Source organism: Ascidiella aspersa, chromosome 7 (assembly GCF_963924565.1).
Source record: "Ascidiella aspersa chromosome 7, kaAscAspe10.2, whole genome shotgun sequence".
NCBI classification, from domain to species: domain Eukaryota; kingdom Metazoa; phylum Chordata; class Ascidiacea; order Phlebobranchia; family Ascidiidae; genus Ascidiella; species Ascidiella aspersa.
Genome location: NC_139453.1, coordinates 6,012,906 through 6,032,230, shown reverse-complemented (window position 1 = coordinate 6,032,230; position 19,325 = coordinate 6,012,906). Strand labels below are relative to the sequence as shown.

Sequence of the window (19,325 nt, the reverse complement as noted above, 5' to 3'; positions counted from 1 at the left end):
GGACAACTTGTTGACTATTCCAAAGACCCATTTTAATAACGTAAAAAACGCATGGGTTTATGACTGTAGGAATGTCTGATAATATCGGATCGGAGCCGACACCCGATGCCAAGAGGTAGTATCGATACTCGTCCGATAATATCGGATCGGAGCCGATACCCGATGCCAAGAGGTAGTATCGATACTCGTCCGATAATATCGGATCGTAGCCGATACCCGATGCCAAGAGGTAGTATCGATACTCGTCCGATAATATCGGATCGGAGCCGATACCCGATGCCAAGAGGTAGTATCGATACTCGTCCGATAATATCGGATCGTAGCCGATACCCGATGCCAAGAGGTAGTATCGATACTCGTCCGATAATATCGGATCGGAGCCGATACCCGATGCCAAGAGGTAGTATCGATACTCGTCCGATAATATCGGATCGTAGCCGATACCCGATGCCAAGAGGTAGTATCGATACTCGTCCGATAATATCGGATCGTAGCCGATACCCGATGCCAAGAGGTAGTATCGATACTCGTCCGATACTAGACTGGTATCGATGCCCATCCGATACTAAATTAACAGAGCAGTTTAAACCATGATCTGCAACCCAATACGGCGTTTGTTCGAGTACAGTAATGACGTCATTGAGTATCGGATCGGTTCGCGATACTTTTTGTGTAAAATATCGGACATCTTTATCGGAATAAAATGTCAATTATCACATCCCTAGTTATTAGTCTGTTTGATGTTATATTACAGGGATGGCGAACCAATGTCCCGCCACAACATATTTCTAATGACCCACTTGTCTCAAAGAAATACCGGAATGTGTTATCAATCATTTTCATGAAAAAACAAATCTACAAAAACAGTTCTTCGTTAGATAGCACTATACTGTTTAAATCAGGGCTGGCAAATCTGTGGGTCGTGCAAAAGTGTTTTAGGGGTGACGAGTATGCCTACTTTAACTGCACTTTAACAAATCGGTGCAGAAAAGCAGACAAATGAAAGCATTTTGTTTGTCGCTGTAAAACGTATCGGGTGGTGATCCTTGCTATGAGTTCGCGGACTAAAGTTTTAAAACCATGGTTAAACCAATAAACCATGCTGAAAAGCTTCCTGATGAACTCCTGTAATCCCATAAAAAATGCTGCAGCATTTGTTAACTATTTAGCTTCTTAATTTTTGTGGGAATCCAAATTTCGAAATCATCCAAAAACCTTGAATTACCAACCCAGACAAAAATACTTAAAACGACGCAGCAGAGTTTCGCATAAAATAAGCAAATAATTAAATGCATTTGTGCACTTCGCAAGGATTAAAGTCATGTTTGTGACCCGCGCGATGAAAAGGTTCGCCATTCCTGTTATATTATATGGTCCTTGTGAAGTCGCTGGGGTTAGCTTTTCTTCCACCTCTACAGTTCGAACTTTTAAAGTAAAGTATATTTCAATCACAGGCGAAATATCCTTCGAAAACAAGGCGCACATTCTAACGGCTAAAGACAAAGGCGGAAAACAGTGCCATGATCTCAAAATATAACTAAAAGAAGTGAAAGGTAGTGAAGTTGAAAGCGTAACATATGTGCTAAAACTAAGGAAGTGAAAGTTTAAGGAACAAGTATATTGGCAACAGTGGGGTGTGTAACAAATATGGTAACACCGTTCTGGGCAATGTTAGAATATCTAAAAACGTGGTTTTAGGTAGAATCTATAAAAAAAAAAAATTGAACACGGGTCGATCTGCAATAAAAAAATCACATAAAGGTCCGTTTACACTACAGCTGCACTGAGCTGCGCTGGGCGTAAAAATCGCTCCAAACGTAATGTGTTTCCATAGCTGCCCTGGTCTTGAGTTTAGCAAAGCGTGAAAATCGCTCCAAAGCGTATTTTAAAGCTAGCTGCAGCTGCTGCACGGGGCTTGAGTTTAGCAAAGCTTGAAACGCTCGCCACAATATAATTTAAATGTAAATTACGCTTTGCTCAGCTCAGTGCAGCTGTAGTGTAAACGGGCCTTAACGCCATCGTTTTGAACAACACAATTTAACACATAAAATGAGAAAAAAATATTCTTGATTTACAGAAAAAAAAGTGAAAACAGTAAAATATTTTCTGGGCCGATTTAAAAATAACATAAGACAAGATATGTCCCGAAAATAAATTTTCGTACCATACAATAAGAGCTTTTGTAATGTGTAATAGGCAGTCGTTGTACAAAAACAAAAACACTGCCTTGGGAGTGATTTGGCATTTTAGGAAATGTTGGTAGTGTTGGAAAAAGCACTCGATTCCATTCTTCTTTTGATCCATACAGTCATCTTAAGAACATAATAGATAAAATCGAATTTTAAAATATTGCATTTCTTACGTTAAAGCCCGTTTACTGAGCTGAGCTGGGCGTCAAATTGCGTTTGTACTATGGCTGCGTAACAGACGAGGCAAAATCACTTTCACACTTTGATGGCAGTCGTGCATGGTATACCTAATTACAATTTTAATTCCGAAAAAATATTTCATTTCTTACCTTAATCGCCACGAAGCTACGAAGCCTGGCTGATGCTTGGTCCCAGCTCCCGAGACATGCTAGGGGAGACGCTGTGCTTTCCCGCCAGGTGTCGCCCCGCGATCGAGTTGCTGGTATTTCTGGAGTTCCTGGTGAGCCGCGAAGAGTGGGTGGAACGCTCGTGGAACTGCGACATGTCGTCGTGCATCGCCGCCAGCAACTGCGACGCCCTGGAACTGAACAGACCGCGACGCTCCGGATTAGGGATTACTCTTGTCGTGTTAAAACGCAACAAAGCGGGAAATATGGCTGTTGTTTTTTTTAATATTGACAAGGGCTGCCGAGTTGTAGCCGGACTTGGAATTCGACTAAGGTGTTGTATGCAGATTTGGACAACTATAGATAATTCTACTTTTCTAATGAATTAAAGCAAACCGCAGCTTATTTTAATCTTATTTGTGAATTGCTTGTGTGTTCTAATTCTAGTTCTAATCTATTTCGGAATTTACAACAAAAGCTAATTTGTCCAACACGGCATTTTTAGTCTCTTAGCCAAAACAAAGAATTTGAAATAAAACTCTTTGGCGAAACGACTTTTTGGTGATTTTTACATTTTAAAAAGCATGGGCTATGCTAAAATGTATAAAAAAAACTTATGGTAATTCAAGTTGAAACTCCAGTTAAGATTTGTTGTTTTAAGAATTCGGTAGGCTAATTCTAATTCTAATCTAATTTGGAAAAACTGAAATGCTCTAATAATAATTCTAGACACTTTTACTTACAACTATAAAGGTTAAGATATAATTAGGGTAGTTGCCGTGAACCGGTTAATGCGTTAAAATCCCTTTAGTTAAGTTAATTATTTCACCAATAGATTGTCAACCTTGGCTCCAAAGCAACCTTTTGTGGATTACTTTTAGCCGAGCAACGCCACCTAGTGCTGACCTGTGCGGGTGACTCTGTGACCTTGAACCTCCCGCCTCCTCAGTGAGAGCTAGAAGTGAGGATGAAAGGTCTTTGGGAGGTTTCATGAACGACTTAGACATGCTCTGTCTCAGTGATTGAAGAAACTCGGACTTCTCCTGAGATCTAAAACAAGAAACAGCTTGTAGAAAAAACGTTAATACATGGATGTTCGATAATATCGGTTAGAAGCCGATATCCGATGCCTAGCTGTAGTTACGAAACTCGTACGATATTAGGGTGGTATCGCTGCCGAAAACAGATGAATACAGTAATTTCAGCCATGATTTATAATTCAATTCAACGATTCTAATTTAAAAGATAAATTTTTCGTTTTGATTTGCAGTCATATCTTTTGGTGGTCGGGTCTGTTGAGGTGTACTGTTTTTATTAGGTTAAGTCCGCTAATGGTCGTGTCTGCTCGAGTTTTGTCGTTCATGTTCATTAATTTGTTCGCCTATGTCGGTTTGTGGTCTTGTCTATTTTCAGTTTGCGGATTTTTCCATTCACAGTCGTGTCCCTGTACGTTCAGGGTACTTCGGTTAAGTCGTATATTTTTTCCTGTTATGTCTGTACTGCTAGGGTAAGTTCGTGATCGAGTCTTTTTTAAGTTATGCATCCCATGGTCGTGTCGGTTAGCGGTAGTGTCTGTTCAAGTTGTTATTACTCTGTCGTACAGTTTTTTTCAAGATATGTCTGTTAATGATCGTGTCTGTACGAAGTTATGTCCTTAATAGGTGTGTCAGTTTGCGGGTGTGTCAGCTTACTGCCGTTTTGTGTTATTTCAAGGTTGCGTTCATCTGCAAAGGTGTCTGTTCAAACTTAGGTCGGTTCATGACGGCCTTTCGCGGTCATGTCCAGACCGCTTAAACGAGCACAAAGATTCTGTTCGAAGTTACGTCCATAAATAGTAGTGTCAGTTTGCGGACGTGTTATGTTATTTCAAGGTTGTGTCCACTGTGACTGTTGTCTGTTTGAACTTCTGTGACTGTGTCTGTTTGAACTTATGTCTGTTCATGGCGATAAAGTCCTTTCGCGGTCATGTCAAGACGACTTACATCTGCACGCTGAGTCTATTTGAAGTTATGTCCATTAAAAGGTATGTCAGTTTGTGGGTGTGTCAGCTCACTGACGTGTTGTGTTATTTAAAGGTTGTGTCCATCTGTAACTGTGTCTGTTCGAACTTTTGTCTGTTCATGACCGCAAAGTCCTTTCGCGGTCATGTCAAGACCACTTACATTTGCACGCCGAGTCTGTTCGAAGTTATGTCCATAAACAGGTGTGTCAGTTTGCGGGCGTGTTATGTTATTTCAAGGTTGTGTCTATCTGTAACCGTGTCTGTTTCGAACTTATCACAAAGTCCTTTCGCGGTCATGTCAAGACGACTTACATCTGAACGCCGAGCCCAACGCGTACGCAGTGCTTCCATTCCTCGAGGAAGGATGGTGATAGCTTGTAGGTGCGCGTGTAGTACTTGATGATGTGGATCAGACAGGGCTCGTCCCGGCAAATCCTGAGCATCTGACGCTCGGCTGTGTGATCAAAACTCAGGTAGCCGAGGGCGATGGCCGCTGAACCGCGAACCTAGGGCGAAGTTTGGGAGTTTTGAAAAGAAAGAAGTCTAATATTGAACTCGTATACACCAAACAATGACCCTGGTTTGTGCAACCCCGGCCAAATACAATAATTTGCTTTCAATTATTTTTATTAAAAGCAATAGCTATTACTAAGTTATTTTATTGTGATTGTTTACAATGAAAACAAATACCAATGCGATGGGGTGCTATCGGTGCGAATACCATACCAATTTAATATAGGAGTTCAGCCACAATTTGCGATCCAATGCAGCGTTTCAAAAAATCGTAACAGCTTGAGATAAGCAACTGTTGCCTTAATACCCTGGTACCTTAAAACGTTTTCCTTTAATATATTTTGCTTATTTTGGCATAGTTATAACCAGGGCTGCGGAGTCGGAGTCGGGCTCGGGACTCGAGGAGTCGGTTTGTTTTTGCTGGAGTCGGACTCGGGACTCGAGTAAGAGCTTGTAAAACTTCCCGAGTCCCGAAGTCCGACATGCGCATTCGCAGTACCGTATTTTAAAACTGATATAACCGCCAATTGGAAATTGTAAAGGTGGAACATTATATGGCGGAATATTTTCCAACCATGTATTGTAAGTGAATGAATTATACGACACCCCCAAAAGTGGATTGCTGAATATCCACGTTATTTTAGTTACGTAAATTGGCGGTATACAGGCTGTAGAGTCCGGGCCGGACTCGGGACTCGACAAAATCGCACATTTGACCGGAGTCGGACTCTGGACTCGGGAGTCGGACTGGGGTTTATTTTTTTGGCCGGAGTCGGACTCGGGTTTATTTTTTTGGCCGGAGTCGGACTCGGGTTTATTTTTTTGGCCGGAGTCGGACTCGGGTTTATTTTTTTGGCCGGAGTCGGACTCGGGTTTAGTTTTTTGGCCGGATTCGGACTCGGGTTTATTTTTTTGGCCGGAGTCGGACTCGGGTTTATTTTTTTGGCCGGAGTCGGACTCGGGTTTATTTTTTTGGCCGGAGTCGGACTCGGGTTTAGTTTTTTGGCCGGAGTCGGACTCGGGTTTATGTTTTTGGCCGGAGTCGGACTCGGGTTTAGATATTTGGCCGGAGTCGGACTCGGGTTTAGTTTTTTGGCCGGAGTCGGACTCGGGTTTATGTTTTTGGCCGGAGTCGGTCTCGGGTTTATTTTTAACCGACTCCGCAGCCCTGGTTATAACGTAATTAGGAATCGGATCGGATCGGATCACGATACTTTAAGTCAAAAATATCGGGATCGCTACTCCTGAGTTCGTCTAAAAGTTATACAGGGAGAGAATAGAAGTAGTAATGTCAACTTATGTGTCTTTACTAAAGAGTAATTTAGGAGTAGTAGATGTGTTCCGTAGACGATATGTAAGAAAATACCTGGTCGTTTGGCAGTTGGAGAAGGTTGCACAGTTGGGGAATCACCTTGATGGCAACCATCGCCGAAGGAACGCCTAAAAAATTCACACATCGCTTGCGAAATTTGCTCAAAAATACGATAGATTTAGGATGCGGAGTTGACGATTTGTTATATATAGGTCGGGGAAAACGTTCTAGTTTTGCTGTATAAAAAATTGGTAGAATTTGGTATTATGTTAGGAAACAACATCCCAAAAAGCAACAGGTTTATAATGTAATTTGATTATGAATGTCAAAGTCAAAAAAGTCTACACGTCAGCTTGATAAAGACGATTCGAAACGTAATTTTTACTAAAACTTTCCCGGTACACTTGATACACTTATAGGAACTATCACTAGTGTGCCGCGGTTTGAAAATCACAGGCTTAAAACATAAGCTATGAGACCAGTTTCATTATTTTTTTGCAAAATTTACACTATTTTGTCGTACTCTTACCTGCCCTCGTGTGGGCGAGCCGCGCAATGTAGTCGGCCGCTAGGGCGCGGACGACGTCGCTCTGGGTGGCGGCCAACCTGTCAATTAAAGTCTTGATGCCCTCAGCTGATGACGTGGCTGGTTCCTCGTCGGGAATAATCCGGGAAAGTACCACCACCTAAACCAGAATGGGTCAACGAGCGTGAGAATACAATTCTCCAAAAATATGGAATACTTTATATGAGGGGTTCCAAACCTTTTTATACAGTGGCCCCCTTTGAAAATTTTGAGAAATCAATGTCCCCCTTTTTTCAACCTTTTGAAAAAATTAGGAACCGTCATTTTAATTAAAAAAACTGGTTTATACAATAACCGGAAGTTAGAATGAAAGTTATATAAATACAATATCATTACTATTTATTATTTTTCAATTTTTTTATGGCCTCCTTAAAAAAGGCTCTAGAGGGCCATGGCCCCCAGTTTGGGAACCCCTGCTTTATATAATTAGGGATGTTTGATAATATCGGATCGGAGCCGATACCTGATGTCAAGTTGTGGTGGTATTCGTTCGATACTACGTCGTATCGGCGCTAAATTTTTGTAATAGTACTCCTAATTTTAAGCCATACTTTGCGAATCGACGAAGTTATATCTTACTAAACGATAATTTCATTAACTGGGTGGAATTGCAAAAAGCAGAAATTTTTTTAACGGAGCGCATGAAAAAAATTTCAAGATGAAGTCACAACGTACGTCATAAGGGGACGTCACAAACAAGTAACCTTGGCAACCTTAGGTTATCGCTGCACAAATATATAACTAAAAACTTAACTTAAATACCACAAGGAGATGGCGGGTCTGCCTGGTGAAAGGATGACGTGACCTAATACACCAAAACATTGGTTTACCCAAACAACCTAAATTCCTGACCGTTCCGGCTTATGTCTACCAATGCTTCTATGTCGACATTGTATGCTGTCTATAATTGCAGGCGAAACTTTGACCATATACTATTGATAACGCAGGGCTGAAGAGTGTAAAATGTGGACGGGGGAAGCGCTACAGGCAAAGTTACCTGAAAAGCGGCTTGTATTGCTGCGATTTCGTCGTTGGAACGCAGGAAAGGTGCGAAGTTGTGCCACCTTACCCCTCCGCACTCTGCTATTTCCTTCTGCTGTGGAACACTGTTGAACGAAAATGTGGCGAGGGCGTCTCCAGCCAACACCTTCACCGATTCGTTGCTCGAATAGAGAAGCCTGGGCAAGAATAATATTGTAAGAATGTAAAGAAAGGTCAAGTTTTACTCTTTACACCAGAAGACTTCGCAATTAATTAATGAAGCCATAGCAAAAAAGTGCACAAAAGTTTGTTAGGATGCCAAGGTGCAACAAAACACCTTTCCTGATTCGTTCCTCGAATAGAGAAGCCTGAGCGAGAATAATATTGTAGGAAGGTGAAGAAAGGTTAAATTACATGCTTTGCAACAAAATACTTTAATTTAATTTACGAAGACAAAGAGAAGTATTACAAAACCAAGCGCAACAGCAGCCTGGTTGACTTGCTGCTCATAAACAGGTTTATCAATTTAAGTAGTTTAGTGTTTTATTTCCATATCAGTGATTTGACTTACAGTTAATAATGACTTGACTTGGACAATTGGACATGACTTTAGTAACTGATGACTTAAAACTGACTTGTTTACATTACTGATTACATATAAAAAAGCAGTATTTAAATAGGCGATTCTTTATGGGCAACTCACGACTTGCACCTTGACTTGACTAGTTATTTTTTTTAAAGACTTGACTTAAGTTTTTTTACAAATGACTTGTCTGGTAATTCATTTCAAAATGACTTGTTTAGAAAGCTGGTAAATAGGGATGTTTGATATTATTGGGTCGGAGCCGATACTCGATGCCAAGTGGTAGTATCGGTACTCGTCCGATAATATCGGATCGGAGCCGATACTCGATGCCAAGTGTGGTATCGGTACTCGTCCGATACTAAAGAATCGGTTCCGATACGATACCGTAATGATTTCTGCATATAACCACGATTTGAAATTTAAATCTAAGTTATGTTACGAATGACTTAAATGGGACTTTAGTCATTTTAAAATTTACAACAGCGGTGTTTGGTCGACCTTATAATGTGCAGAAAGCTGAAGTCAGGATTCTCGCGAAGGCTCGCAACGTTTTCCGAATTTCCTGGAAAATAAAATGCGAATAGGTATTCAGAATATTTCAATTTTTAAATAAACAGTTGCAAATTTACAGCGAAAATGAATAACACCAATAAAAAAATTCTAAAAAAAAAAGATTTGTAATTTAAAAAAATTATGAAAAATGCTCCTTAACAAGATTATTAACAGAAAGCTTAATATAGTAACAAAACATAATAAAAAAGTGTCGTTGTTAAAAAAAAAGCTTTATTATAACTAAAAAAATAATAAAAAAAAAATAAATAAATAAATAAAAATAATGGGCATATAAACAACATGTAGTACACAAAGAAAAAACGATTTTAAAAAAAACAAACAACCAAAATGCAACGCGACAGATTTTCAGCAAATATTAGGAAAATATAGCAACAAAATAATAATTATGTAGATATGTAGCAAAACCGAAAAAAAAAACATTTTTAACTAGAATATCAAAAACAATCAACAAAAATGTAACGTGCGTGTTCTTACCGAGAGCGATTGCACCTAGGGTGATGGCGGCCTCCACCTGAATGTTCTCGGCCCTAGAGTGGGCCATTAGGGCCACCAGGAACTTCAGACCGCGCGACTGGGCGATCGTGGCCTGGTTCTGCGGGTTCGTGACGTAACCTGCACGTCACAAGTGACGTCATAGTGTTTGATGACGTAAATTTTAGTTTTGCAACCCATATAATAATTAGAGGTGCCCGTATGAAGTTTAGCTTTTGATACAGAAGATTAAAACAAAGATATTTTAAATTAATTCGTGACCTTATGTAAAATTTGTAAAATTTGTAAAAAATGTAAATAATAATTTTTTTTTTATCAAATAAGTATTGGAATACAATTTACGGCATATGTAATTTTTTATATCTTAGATTTTATATTTTTACTGAAATTCAACTGGTCTATCGTATTCGGGAAATAACAGCATAAATCTACAATAAAATTTATATAAACTTCAAATAGTTCGGTAAGTTTCGACAGCAAAGTAATATTTGTTTTTCAAGGAAATTGGTAACGCTACGCAAAAATTAAACCAAGAAAAAGCTGCAAATAAACTCGAACACCAACTCGCAAAACACATCACTTGCGCAATATTGTCAAAATTTCGTCAAAATTAAAAAAATAAAAAAAAATAAAAACGAACCGATTCCGACGCAGAGATGACGTAGGGCTCTAATGACTGACGTCACCACGTTAGTGTTGGAAGATCGAAGTTGCCTCACGAGAGGTTGGATTCCATTTGCTTCTGCGATCGCCATCTGTTTGTTGTGAGCTCCTTGAGCTAATACAGCTGAAATGTAAGATGTGCAATTTGTTTGTATGTTGAAATATTTTATATGTTTGGAGTATGTTATATACTAGGGAAATTTTTTTAACCTGAACAGCGACATTTTATGCACAAATGATATTTTTAACCACCATATTTTAGTTGGACAAAATGTTTTATCGTTGCGATAAAAAGGATTATTTGGGATAAAATAGGACTTTAAATTTAAAGTGAGTAAACTAAGCCATAGGTTCTTGAACTGCGTTCCGTTGACCCATTTGGGTTACATAAAGCAGTTTTAGGGGTGTCCCTGTAGATCTACCTTCAATCTTAGTGCATAATTTCAAAAATGAAATAAAATTTTCAAAATACTTTTTTTCAAGCGGCCCTATCCTATTAAGTAAGGCTATTGGACACAGATGTCTTTGTGGTGTGACCCTGCAGCACATGAGTAGTCCAACACCAAAAGCTATTTCAGCTTACCCAGTCCCTCAGCTCCGATGTAGTTGAGGTTGTCGGCGTGTGGTCCAGCAGCTCCTAGGAACTCTATCAGCAGGTTCACACCTGGACATAAGAGAGGCAAATAAATGGCTTTCCTAAAACTATTAATTCAGGGACTGTTATAGCCAGGGGCGGATTTCAAGATTTTGTTTGGGGGGGTTATAAAAACGTTCATAAATGACGTCATTAATCAATAAATCTTATACCACTTTTTTATGGTGGTTTTGCCAACTTAAATGTGGCTTTTTAACTTTTTACATCAGCTGTTCATTTCCGTAAGATTGTGGCATTTAGATTCTTGAAAGTGCGTTCAACATCAGGCTAAATCGTTTTAAATGTTACAATTTATTTTTTATGTTTTTCGTCATTAATCAATAAATCTTAAAAAGGCCTGTTGTTCTCCAGCGAACTCTTGCGCAACTTTTGCTGAAATTCTGTCAAATCGCGTGAAGCGCAAAAAAATCGTTTATTTCGTTTAAATTTGCAAAACTTTCGATTTAAAATGATACGTGACGCCCTAGCCTTATGCCTTAGGGCCCTATAAAAGAGATTCGCATTTTGTTCGAATCAACAGCATTTATATTCTAATCTAACAGAAACTGAGTGAAATACGCAATAATATTCATAACCCCTTCGGGTTGAATAAACTTTCTGAAAACGAACAAAAACAGTAAAACAGATCAAGTTCGCGCGCAGCGCAAAAAACAACTGTATTAAACTAAACAAAAGTTAGAACAAAGTAGCGGTAAACCAGCGATTTAAAATAGGGCAAGAGATTAAAAAAATCTTCAGAGCATTAGCAATTCCATTTATTTTTCACTTTCGAAAATAGTGGTTCTCAGCTGTAAATGAAGATGGAATTGATCATTTTTTTTACTGGTTGTGGCAGATAGAAATTAGTAATTCTTTTCAGCTGCTCTGACCATTGGTGTCCACTCCATACTGACCCACCATGGGCTTTCAGCGTTCCTACACTAACAAGTTATCGGATCGACCCCAATAGTATCGGACGAGTACCTATACCACCACGGGTATCGATTCCGGTCCGATATTATAAGGCATCCCAAATACTGACCCATCATGGCTGCCATTGACCGCCGTTCGTTGATGTCCAGTCCAGCCAGTGACCACAGGGTGAGGGCGATGGCCTCCTGTAGAGCAAGGGCCCTGCTTTTCTTAAGCGAGTTCATCAGCGGCATAACCGCCCCCTCCTCCAGGATGTTTTGGGCAGCGTACGGGTTGTTCAGCGACATCAGGTAAAGGCTCTGGGGAAAAAAGGGAAATTTGGAGGTTTAACAGCAGTGGGACGCAACATTTTATGAACCATAAGGCCTTCTACAGATATATTTAACACTGGGGTAGATATATTTAACACTAGGGATGTCGAATACTTGACATTTTATTCCGATGCCGATATACGATAACTTGAACAAAAACAAAATGCCTTCGTGACTGTATGCTCATTCAAGGAAAACAGGTGTAATTAAAAAAAATCAAAGGTAATTTTTCTTTTAGGCAAAAATATTACAATTTATCATTCAAATGTGTTACTGTTTTTTCAACATGTTGCGCGGAACCCGGTTTGACAACCACTGCTTTGGGGGAATAATCTTCTCGAACAGCATTTAACTGTGCACAGAAATCCCCAAAAATAACTTCGTTCTAGCACAACGATTGGCAACCTTGCGGGCCAAAGCCAAATTTAGAAAGGTCTCTGCGGGCCGTTAAATTTTAGCTGTAGAGACTTTACTTATCGTAATATAACAACGGCAATGATTGTTAATCAGGGATAAACTGAGGCATTTTTCAATTGAAAAGGATCAAACTACATGTTACACTCGATGCAGGATGAATATTTGCACCAAGCGTCCAAAAATTGCTTTTACTTAGATCCAAAAAAAGATGAAGAACAGCCTCGTGCTCAGTGTGCGAAACAGGTGGTGGGCCGCATGATTTGCGTTGGCGGGTCGGATCTGGCCCGCGGGCCTCAGGTTGCCCAATCCTGTTCCAGCACATCAGGGGAAAAATCAGGCAAAAAACCTCACGACTCATGTTAATGGCGCGGGTCTACACGATAGAAGAAAGCACTTTTTTTAACCTAATTTTTACCTATTTCATTTCTTTAAAAGACTCAAGTCAAGTCATAACAACAAAGAAAATCCCACAAAAAAACAAAGCGTGTTGTTCTAGCGCCCAGGTAAATGAGGTAAAAAGTCTCACGACTCACGTTAATGGCACTGGTCTGCAGGTCGCGGTGCTTATTGAGGCGTGAAACCTGGATGAGCGGCGCAGCGCCTCCAGTGTCGATGCAGACGCGCTGGTTGTCGGCGTTGTCGGCCACGATCTTTCCAATGGTCCTGGTCAACGCTCGCAGCATCTCAACGCATGTCTGGTACTCAGGATGCTCAAAAAGCGCATGCAGAACATCGAAAATCGACTTTGCGGATCCCACAGACTTCTGTAAGGCTTCGGAAACCTCGGCGATATGCCCGACTGCCGACACCGCGTTTGAAAGAGCATCAACCGACAACTTATCGGGGTTGGAGAGCAGTTTGACCGCGATTTGAACCAGTCCGTTGTCGTGCACCTGCGTGGCTAGCTCCGGGGATGTCGATGACGTCACATTGAGGATGCTCAGACTCGGAGCGAAGGCGTCGCGGTTTCCTCTTCCGAGGAAAGAGATGAGGACCTTGATTCCTCCTGCTTTTGCGAAGAGCTGTGGCACCGAGGGATTGCGGACGATGTGGTTGAGGGCTGTGATCACTACCACCCTCGTGCGGTCGCTTGATGATGTTTTGCAGACCTGGAGAGTTGGTGGGAAAAACGTCAAAAGGTTGTGAAATGATTCAGGTCCAAGTCAAGGCATTAGTAAAACAACTTAATTCCAAGTCAAGTCTTTAAAAAAATAACTCAAGTAAGTTTTTTGCCTTTCGCTATTGCCACATTTTTCGTTTTTTGCATGCGCATAATGGCGCGACGCATCTCATAAGCACACTCACTTAATTAGGCGTGGTAGTGCGCGACTCTCACGCAAAGAATGCAATTAGCTCCTAGCCCCTTAGTTGCTATCTAAAGCTTTTGTTTTGCGATACTTGGTGCAGTCATCAGCAGCATCATTACTGAAGACACTATACACGCCGGACATCAAACTTTGAAAATCTGCACCGATTTCTCTACTGTTTTGATTTGTACCGTGCGAAAATTGTACGTTCGTTATTGCCCTTGTACACGCAAGCAATAATAGAAAGAAGTGCTGAGTATTGCAAAGCTTGATTTCTACACCAAGTCAAGTCATTTGTAAAATAACTTAAGTACATGAATAGCAAGTTAAAACCATTTCATGCCATTATCAGAGCAAGTCAATTCCAAGTCAAGTCCTCATCATAAAAATTAAATGTTAAAGTATTAAATTGGTAAACCCACTCGATTTTATGAGCGATTTATGTTCGACTATGATAATAACTCAACTAAAAAACAACAAAAGCGCAACAAATAGCAGGCAGATTGGATTAGTTAAACTTTCTTCTCATCTCAACTGATATTTTAAAACATGTGAATCAAACCAGGTTTTTAGTCATATTCAAGTTCATATACCAGTCCAGGACCAATGTGTAATACTGCTCTGAAACTACTTATTATTATTATTTATAGTGCCTCTTCTGGTGTAAACAAACTATAAATAAACAAATAATAAAAAAAAAACAGTCAGGGAGAAAAATTGCAATAGTGCTGTTTGCCAATTTTATAAATATAATACACGAAGCTGTAATTGTATAGCAATTGCGAAATGCTTGTAGAAAATACTAAAGGCATAAATACCTTTACAATGGCGGGAATTCCACCGGCTTGTACAAAAGACTCCCAGTGCGAACAATTGTTCTCGCTGTGATTTTCCTTCATCAATCTTTCGATTAATATGGCTGCCTGTAAGTGCAAAATAAAAGCTGTAATTGAATGCAGTTGTTAACACGGTCACTACCTAAAGAAGTAGTTCTGTACATTTTACAGTGGGGGAGTTGGGTGCCAAACCTGATGTTGTCATTTTTTGGAAAATATATTTAAAATTTGTATTTAATTCTGGTTTCTTTGAGACCCTTCACGGATAACTTTAGGCAAAGTTAAAATTTAGGGCTTTTGGGTGTCATAAGGGTGCGGGGGAGTACAACAAAGTCAGGTTGGGTCCAGCGAACAAATCGAAATAAATAACCAAAATAATCATGTGTGACAAAAATCTAATGTCTACCAAATGCGTGTTTGCCAATACACATAACTCCCCAATTACCAAAAGCCAAGAGTGTAATCTTAGTTAAATCATATATAAGTTAAATAGACTGTTCGGTTATGTTTTTCTTGTACAATTATTGACAAATTTAAGTAAAATTACACCGCAAGTCATTTCAAAATTATATTATAAGAAAAACATACTAAGTGTACTTAAGCATTAGCGCACAAAACATCTTGGAAAATTCATGTTTTAGGGTTAAGGAAATTGATTACCTATTTCATTAGGTTTTAGCAATATTTAATTTTTATTCTTTTCTCTAATAACCTTTTTATCCAGAAAAACAAAATTTTACTTAGATACACAGTATGTTTAACCTTTGCTGATTCTTCTTCTGAGTTGGCCGAAAGAAATTTGATGAGTCGTGTCCAGACGTTAACCTCTTTCAGGTCAAGGTCGATAAAGTGATGCAGCATTTCCAAGTTTTCTGTCATCGCACAAATCTCGATTGCCCCATGATTGTGTGCGTCGATAGCAGTTACCCTGGCACCTATCAATATTTGAAAAAAAAACGATTGAATAATTTTTATAGCAGTGACCTAAGATGGAGAAAATATGTTCATTCAAACTATTTTGTACTAAAGTTATATAAAATGTCCTACTGGGCAAAGTTACAGTGATGCTGACAGTGTTGTAATAACTTCAATGGCATGACTTGAGTGCACGTAAGTCACTGTTTTCAACTGACTTGACTTTAGTCTTTTGGACAAAATGACTTGGGTTGAAATAAAGTGTTCATTTTATAAAATTGAGCTATCTATCTTTTGTTTTGCACATAAAACTATTTGCTTAGCTTATATGTTGCGTTTTGTGTTATTTTTTTAGTTGAGTAAGTGCTCATATTCGGACTAGTTTACCAATTTAATAGTTTAGCGTTTAATTTTTTTACTTCACTTGAAATTGACTTTCTCTAATTATGACATGACTGGGACTTGACTTGTTATTTATTCGAAATGACTTAACGTGGACTTAAGTTTTTTTCAAAAATGACTGGACTTTGACTGAAGTGTTTGGCTTGACTGGGAAGTGAGTCATTTCAAAATGACTTGTTTAGAACACTGGAAGCTGATAACAATAAAAATAGTTAAAATTGTTTTTAAAATTCTATCCTAATAAAAAAAAAATGTTAAACATATTTTCAGGAAACAATTTTTGAATAAATTATTTCACACGCACCCAGCTCGATAAGTTTTTCAACACTTTTTGTTTTGTTCCGTGCCACAGCAAGAAGAAACGGCGATCGTTGGAATTCGTCTTTCGTCTCAACCTCTAAGTATTCCTCATTTGTGTTTACAAACTTTTCTATAGACATCAAAAGCTCCTTCTCTGCTGCCACACAGTGGTGAATTGCAGTCCATCCGTCGTCATCAAATTCAATATCCATTTTATGATTTTACAGTGGTATAATATAATACATAAACAGTGAAGAGAAACCTATTCTATAGAATGTATTTAAACTAATGTTATTTGGAAAATATATTCAATTTTTATCATGTAGACATCACATATGTTCTGCTATAATTAAAAGTGATATTATAAAAATATTCAGCAAAAAAATAAAAGCAATATCTTGTCAAGTTAAATAGGACGAGCATATTAAAGCTAAAATAAAAAAAAAGATAAAACAATCTGGTGGTATATCAACAGTTATTGGCTCCTCTTAATTTAATGTACTTTGTGTTAAATTTGCTCTCATTACAGAAAAATTAATACAAGTCAATAAGAGGGTTTAATGCGTGTTTTGGTTTTATAATTATGTTTTTTATAATTTAAACCTAAACTATTTCATTATAAACTAATCTTTAAAGCATAATTGTCCTTGCAAAAGCGTAATTAGTCAGTAAAAAAATTATATTTCAATAGTTTTACTTCGATTGTAATTTAAAAAAAATATGCCTAAGACTAGCAAATTTAGTTCCTTTTTTTAACAAATATAAAATATAACACAAATTTCTCTCAATCGATGTTTAACAGAAAGTGCCAGGCATTCTAAAATTCTATCCCAATATAAATGTGACACAGGTCTAGCAATGCTTCATAACATGGAACACAAGCCAAAATATACAAGCCAGAAACACAATAGAAACAATTCAGGTCAAGGAAACATGATCACAAAGGGCTTATATTAGGTTGCCTCTAATAATAGGCTCAACATTTTTAAATGTCCTTTTCTGTTTACAAAACATAAGTAACAATTTTAAACTGTTTTTTGTTTGCAAGTGAGTGATATATATATATATTATTGTCATTATACCTAAACAGCATTTTTCTCTTTAACCAACGATTATTCAATAAAATGATTAAAAATGTTTTTATATGATAAAATGAATTTTAAATGATAAAAGGTCAGTGGTTCCCAAACTTTAAGAGTGAAATTTGAGTTATGTGAACATCTTGCGGTCCAAAATACAGAAAACTATTATGAGATATCTTAGTTTTTAATGAATTAAGTCTATTTTTAGCAAACTGTTGAAAACGCTTTGGTTACGTATTATATCACTGACCTATTTACTAAAACTTTTTTAACCAATCAAATTGTAACAATACACTAATACAATAAAATGCTAACACTGCAATTATCCAACTAAATTGCTTTACTTGGCTAAACTATTAAGTTCCAATATTGCTCCGTAATCAATTAAACTTGATTTAAACTTGTACATGATTTATTGAAGGAAGTGACTTGAATAAGGCCTCAATTGCCTATGGTGCTATAAGTTAGTTTAACAAACTTTGGGAACCACTGGTAAGATGTTTGCTAAGCAATATATATATGTATATAAAAATGATGTCAATCTATTAGACCTTGGGTTAGAAATTCATTATAAAGCTACATTACAGATCAGTGTATAGTGTACTGGGTACCCAATAATATAAAAAAAGTTTTTTTTTTTTCAAACAAAGCAGTTCTTCTTAATTGTACAAAATGTTTTTTTAAAGGGTAAACTGCATTACCAAGTTAGGTAATCAGTAAATACTTATATTTTAATTTTGCTGGTTATTCTACCCAGGACTTAAGTTGTCTGTGTCATAAACTGTTTTTTTTTAAACAATTGAATTCTTATTAACCTTACCTATTATACATATCATGTTAAATGTATGGCTACAAACATCTTTTTCAATCAATACTACCATATATTTTATATATTATACAGAACCCTCCTATTAAAGCCATTTTTTTACTTCTTCAAAAAAGAAAAAATATTTATAAACACACTTGTATAGAAATGATAATATAAAAAAACAATATTTATTGAAGAATAATAAATCAAATATCAATGTTTAAAAAGTGATGTTAAGATAAAACAGTTTGCCAATTTTTTCAGCCAGAGTAAGCACTCAAATTTATAAAAAAAAGTACTTCAAATTTTAGAAATTTAAGAACAATTTAAATAAATAATTTTTTTATTGCGGCAGCTGCAATACTGTAAATAATTGGTATTGGTGTTTATAAACTATATGAAACAAGAAAGGGGTTTTGTACTCCCTTAGATTTAACAACTTTATTTAAATTCCATTTTGCAAAAGACGCTTGCGAATAATTTTATGCTGATAATGATTGACAGATTGCGTTGTTAGCAACGACAAAATTCCCCTCACGTGATACTACATTCATTGTTTCTCAAAATGATTTATTATCATTATTGCGTATAACAAACAACGAAACGCACTTGTATTCTTCAAAATTTCCCCCGCAAAAAAAAGATTTCGAAATGACCTAAGTTCATTACTTTCACAAAACAAGTAAACCTCAATCCAGGGCAACAGCCAAGTTAATTTTTTTAAGAATAGAGTCTACCTATGTCTCAAACCGTAATGCATTACTGACCCTTTCTACCAAAGTTCTTTGGCGAGAAAAGCTTTCAATTAACGTGGCGTCGCGATATTATAAGGGTTTCTTGGTTTAAAAGACACAACCAGGTTCGTTACAATTACGGATGGCCGATACCCGGTGCTAAGTTGTTGGATCGGGACCTGATCGATGCTAGGCTGATATCGGTACGTCAAGTATTCAGCTACGCTTGAAATGTACTGTGTGATTTTTTTATTAAGTGCATCTACTGATGTTGAAAATGGTAGAGATAATCCAAAACGTTGATGTTATAAAATGCTACCTACTTCTATTTGGGCTTTGATGTTCCTACCACGTTTAACTAAAACCTTCAACAAATGTTATGCCTCTCAACTCGTAGGTGTT

At 37.7% G+C, this 19,325-nt stretch overlaps 1 protein-coding gene across 1 annotated transcript; it reads right to left on the bottom strand.

Annotated features, from left to right (window-relative positions):
* Positions 1-1,842: 1,842 nt before the first annotated feature.
* On the bottom strand, positions 1,843-16,515 carry LOC146137424 (uncharacterized). The gene is made up of 16 exons (XM_083393960.1): positions 16,304-16,515; positions 15,445-15,617; positions 14,665-14,769; positions 13,073-13,648; positions 11,921-12,110; positions 10,828-10,908; positions 10,222-10,368; positions 9,564-9,701; positions 9,015-9,078; positions 7,947-8,127; positions 6,893-7,049; positions 6,418-6,491; positions 4,851-5,044; positions 3,443-3,586; positions 2,519-2,733; positions 1,843-2,312 (listed from the first exon to the last, which is right to left on the bottom strand). The coding sequence occupies exons 1-15, from the start codon at positions 16,509-16,511 to the stop codon at positions 2,535-2,537; spliced, it is 2,631 nt and encodes an 876-aa protein (XP_083250086.1). The 5' UTR covers positions 16,512-16,515; the 3' UTR covers positions 1,843-2,312; positions 2,519-2,534.
* Between the last annotated feature and the right edge of the window lie 2,810 nt (positions 16,516-19,325).